Source organism: Temnothorax curvispinosus, unplaced genomic scaffold (genome assembly GCF_003070985.1).
Source record: "Temnothorax curvispinosus isolate PA1 unplaced genomic scaffold, ASM307098v1 QBEX01007781.1, whole genome shotgun sequence".
NCBI classification, from domain to species: domain Eukaryota; kingdom Metazoa; phylum Arthropoda; class Insecta; order Hymenoptera; family Formicidae; genus Temnothorax; species Temnothorax curvispinosus.
In genome coordinates, this window is record NW_020217561.1 from 175,917 (window position 1) to 181,581 (window position 5,665).

General features: G+C 34.1%; 1 protein-coding gene across 1 annotated transcript; it reads right to left on the reverse strand.

Moving 5' to 3' along the window:
* Positions 1-1,972: 1,972 nt before the first annotated feature.
* LOC112457467 (charged multivesicular body protein 6) lies at positions 1,973-3,724 on the reverse strand. Its single transcript, XM_025020553.1, has 3 exons — positions 3,510-3,724; positions 3,188-3,297; positions 1,973-2,834 (listed from the first exon to the last, which is right to left on the reverse strand). Exons 1-3 carry the CDS (start codon positions 3,573-3,575, stop codon positions 2,354-2,356), a joined length of 657 nt encoding a protein of 218 aa, XP_024876321.1. The 5' UTR covers positions 3,576-3,724; the 3' UTR covers positions 1,973-2,353.
* Positions 3,725-5,665: the final 1,941 nt, after the last annotated feature.

Genomic DNA, 5,665 nt, shown 5'->3' on the forward strand with positions numbered 1-5,665 from the left:
GCAAATAGGATCAAGTATTATTAAATTAAGTCGTCGGGTAATTTCTTTTTTAGACGATTAGACTTGTAAATCAGTATATTATTCGATGCTAACGACAGAAGTTTGCTTTCGCGGATGTCAACTAGGCGCCACGGCGTTTATAAGAAAAATTAAGATGTGTTACCGTCTCGTCTTTTTAAGACTGTTCTCAAGTAAATGGTAATCGATATGGATACGAAGAATATCTTCATTTTAACAAAACTTCCACGCCTCGGAGGATATACGCTGTTGAGTGCATTTTAAATAAAGTTGTTGTGTATAAACGCGCAATACAGAATGTAGCGAAGTATCAATATTCTTCGTGGGTATAATCATATGCGTACACGATATCAATAACAACGCATCTGAATTTGAAACGGAATAAAATTGATATTATCAATACGCACATACTTGCATAAACTTCAATTTTTATCATAATATAAAGTATTTGAATAGTTTTATAGATATCTATAAATTTAATATTTATTAAGATATTTATTTTAAGATGTTATAAGTAAAAATACAGATATATGTGTGTGTGTGTATTAAGCCGAACAACATCTACAGATATACGATCGCAACGTTATTATCATTGTAATTTGATATGTATAATAAGATTTTGCGGAAAACCAGTTAAATTGCTAAACCCAATACATAAAAAGGCAAAAATTCTCAGTTTAATGTATAAAAATGAACTTCTTCGTTGTTTATTGTAAATGTCATTGTAAGTTCGAAATATTAAATTCATAGAGCATTGCAAAGTATTTCGCGATTTTACATAACATTATTTACCATTCCTCTAGATATCTTTCGACACACTAACAAAAGCGAGCGGAAAATTTTGAACAGTCGCAAATATTTGCAAGTCTGGTCAAGATACCTTATGATCACACTGCCATTAGGAAGGAGCGTACAGTGACCTTGTAAGCGAACGATGCCTTATCTTCTGGTTAAAATGGTTCAATTAAAAAATCACGATATATTGATCAAAAAATATATATCTGAGCGCCGATAGGTGATTACCTGACAAACAGTATATGCTTGTAGATCTTATTCTTATCACGAATTTATTAAAGCTCGACGTAAGATAAATACATATATATATATATATATATATATATATATATATATATATCCGCGCTGTGTTAACATTCACACATAAAAATAGTATACTTTACTAAAGATAGACCAATGCTATTTCTTTTTGTAGAGTTCATAATTTATCAAACATTATAAATGCATTATAATATTTGATAAATTGATTAAATATGGTTCGTGAAGATATTATATCATGTTTAGATTACAAAATAAATGTATTAGATTACAAAATAAATTTTTTAATTGGTCACACTCGTTAGCATGTTACACGGCTCTTATTTCTGGTTAAAAAGAATCGTTGATCTAATTATGCAAATTGCCAATAATATATAAGGTCAGGGTGCAGGAGCTTGCGCCGTCATGTAACGTTGAGAACATCATAATGTTGAGTAGGTATTATGCTAATGTACAACGGTAATTAACAGATTATCTTAATATAGATTACTCTTGTAACCTATATATGCGGTTATATATTAATTTCTAAACTTTTTCTTGTTTGAATCCACGTTACTGTTTTTATAACAAAAAATACACAATAATTTGTTTTAAGTTTACGGATAAAAATATTAAAATAAAATAAAAAATAAAATAAAAAGAAATGTTTATACTTTAATTATCACTATTTAATTAAATATTTTAAAATGTCTATATAAATTGTCGAGTAGAAAACAGGAACATAAAACACAGACGTGTGGTCAACAAGATAAAATAATAATTATAACCAGGAACAGAAAAAGAGTTCTCATCAATGTATTGTCATTTGAATTAATATAATATTCAAGTATACTTTACTGTTTTTTATATAGTTATTAATTATATCTTATAATTACTGTTAAATCAAATCAGTAATCATTTATAAAGTTTCACAGATTATATTTAAATAAACAAATTGTTGAAACAGAAAAACTTGTGTAATATCTATCCGCGGAGAAATATATCCATTATATACTTGATCACATATTAACTTTAATATATAGAAAAATTGTGTTTATTTGCTCCATATGTCTTCCAACACTGAATTTTTATATTCAGATAACATATAAGTATTGCATAATGAATTTTATTATACAATATACAGTATGATGTGTTAAAAGTAATTACACTTTAGGCTAAAATTTTGATTTTTAAATAAATTTTATAAATTATACTTATTATATGTTATTTACTGTACATATATACATAGCTTATTGCACAAAAAGTCTTGATTTAACAAAAGTCCATCAATACCTTGAAGATTTCATGCCATTACTGCAATCGGCTCTTGAATCTTTTCTTTCGTACGTTTCTTCTTCTCCTCCTCCTCCGCCTCCTTCTCTGGTAAATCCTTTGGCACATCTGGTAATAAAACGTCTTTTGGTATTTCGGAAGCTTTCTCGTTGATATCTGCTTCCACCAATGCATCCAATTCTGCCTCAATCTCGCTTTCGTCAAATTCTTCTTCTGTAGCAAGTGTTGACGTCAATATTTCATCTATTTCTCTTTGCTTCTCAATACCCTCTCTCGTGTCGTCCATAACTTTTTCGATTTCATCGATAGACAATAAAGCGTGTAATTGCTTCAGTGCAGTATTGCCAACTTTTAGGCCATCAACAACTTTCATCTCAACTTGAGCAAATTCCAAATCGTGGGCCATACGCTCAAGATTTTCTAGCTGGCCGTCTGCACGTGACAGAACTTGTTCTTGATATTTCTTCTTGCGTAACAAAAGTAACGCACGACTGTAAGAATTAGAAATTATATAACAATTTTAAAGCAACAATATTATGCAATATTATAAAATTAAGTAAAAATCTTTAGAAAAATTTTGAAAAAGAAAAAAATTACAAGAGAAATTATTCAAATACAAAATTCTTTTTAAATTTCTAATAATTGCTGAACAATTTAATACATAATTCTTGCACATAATGCACAATATAATGGTGCGTGTCCTTTAAGTACTCTCAGGAGTGCGTCCATGTGCGAGAATCACTCTCAAGAGAGTTACTCTAAAAAACTATTATAGTTTATAATACAAATAAATATAATGTACACAATAAGCTAATGCTTTCTTCTGATGATTAAATATACTTACTCTTTCTTTCCATTTTTCAAAAGTTCTTTCGCAAGCAATCGTTCCTTCTCCAAGCTTTGCTCGATCTTCCTCTGGTACTGTTTAATTTTATCTCTCGTCTGTTTCACTTGCTGCACATGAAAGATGCGTTTTTGGAGGTTATAATACGCACTACGTACTTCTGTCGTTACGCTACATATCTAACATAATTTTCTGTTTGCAATTTATCGCACATGAAATAACTAATAATAATTCGTAAACTGAGTTAAGTGCGACCAACGATAAGAGAATGATTTGACAGTTTCAGAAGTAGCGTCATGGTGAAAGGGTTAAGACAACTTACCAGGATCGCTTTATCCTGCTCGGTGACGCGGCTCGGTTGCTTTTTCTTCGAGAAGAAGATTCCCATCGTGCCCGCGATATCACGAAACGCGAGCCGCGAGTCGAATTTTCGCGATTCACCCGCGGTATCACGTCACGTCGCGTTTGACGATCAGCCAGAAGCGTAGCGTCGACCGTCAACCTTCCTCGCCGTGCGCCGGGCGGCGGCCATCTTGGTCCGTGGTCGTTCAATCGGTTCGATACTCGACACTCGCGACGCTTGCGATTCTCGAAACGAGCATCGCTACGTCACACGTCGCTTCGCGCATTCGCGCGGTACGGCGGCGTCGGTGGCGGACGCGGCGGTGTCGTTTGACTGTCGAATCGCTCTCTAAAATCGCGGTAAAATTCCGCGTTTCGTGGATATCTCACTCGTAAAGTGCATGAAAACGTAAATTCGCGAATCGTGATACGAGAGCTTATGATGACTTACGGTAAAAAGCGTGGTTGCCGCTAGAAAAGGCCGCGAATTCGCGATCCGCCAGGCAGCTGCATCGGCAACGTACTTTGGAGATGACGTCACAGACGTTCTTTTGAACGAGAGGTAAGAAAAGTTCGAGGCAGAATTGATGCAGCTTGATGCGCGCGGATCTATAGTTTCTGTCTAATGACGATTATATAATCAAGACAAATTTGTGTCATGATAATTACTTTTGGATAATTATTTCCTTTTAGGATAATACGGCACGTTCAAAGCTCCACGTATCCACAGCAGCCCTTCCATCGTTCGTTAGCATCTCGAACATGTAAGTATATGTATGCCTAAATAAATCTTTGCCTACTTAAACTTTCAAGTAATTACATTAATTTACAAAAACTTACAAAAATTACAAAAACTTTTTAGACAATTACATTGTTTAATTCGTAATTCTTTGCACTTACGCGCAATTCTTTCACGTATTAATTCTTGTGATAATTAAAGCTGTAATTTTGTATTGAGTAAATTAAGGAAGAGTGCATAATTAATGCGACTTGTAATCGGCTGGTCGAGAGGTAGGGAGTAATGAACCACAAAGACGTTAGATTGAATTGAACAATGTCCATTATATTATATATTTTATTCCCACATACACACGGCACGTTGTGAACCTTTTCTTAAATATTAATAATATTATCGTAATAATAATAATAATCATAATCGTCATCATCATCATCATCCTCATCATCATCCTCATCATCTTCCTCGTCATTATCCTCGTCATTGTCGCAATGATAATAATTTTCAATAATCATAAGTAAACAATAATAAACATAATAATGTGAGAGAATTTCACGTGAGTTATATTTATATTTATGTATATATATTTATAATAAATCATATATACGCAATAATCATCGTATTATATAATATATATTTATATGTACAGAAGGGTATAATATATATTGTTATTCTTTATTAGTTTAATATTTATAATCGCAATATTATATTTATTTTTGTTTGTATACATACACAATTAATTAGATTATCGGCCCTTCGCTCGCGCCTCGTGGCGGATAATTTCTCACTTTCTATCTTTTGTTCCTATCTCGCTCTTCCCCATCTGAATTATGAACCCGGTAGTCCCCCGGTACCCGAGACCGAGCTGTGTTCTCTCGTAATCGCTCGAGTGCGTAAGCGCAATCGATCGATTTCGCGTCTCCCTCGTGTCTCCGTTTGAGAAAAGCGTCGCCGACGGACCCGGAGTTCCTTCCATCGACCGGGTCAATCGATCGATTCGCTTCCTCGAACGCAGCCTCGGCGCTCCGCGGTCGTTTTGTTTTGTTTTTTTTTTTATTTTACAAAACATCCATTATAGTCTGGCCGCTGCTGGACGAAGAGTCGATAATTCCCCTCGATTAACTTACACCTCGGAATCTTACTCGAGCAATTGTGAACGGGTTTGTCGAATTTCTCAACGCAACAATTGCGATCGCGAAAAGGGGGACGCTCGGCTCTCCCTCCCAGTAGCGGGCCTTTCATAAATATTCTGTACAACGTTATTATTATTATAAATCATCAATATATCTTATATAGTCTTATCGTTATGTCATTTATTATCGGTAGTGTAAAATTGAAACTTTTACGTACTTACGTAGATTAGATTAGCGTCTGCACGCCCGCTCGCACGCGGGCGGCCT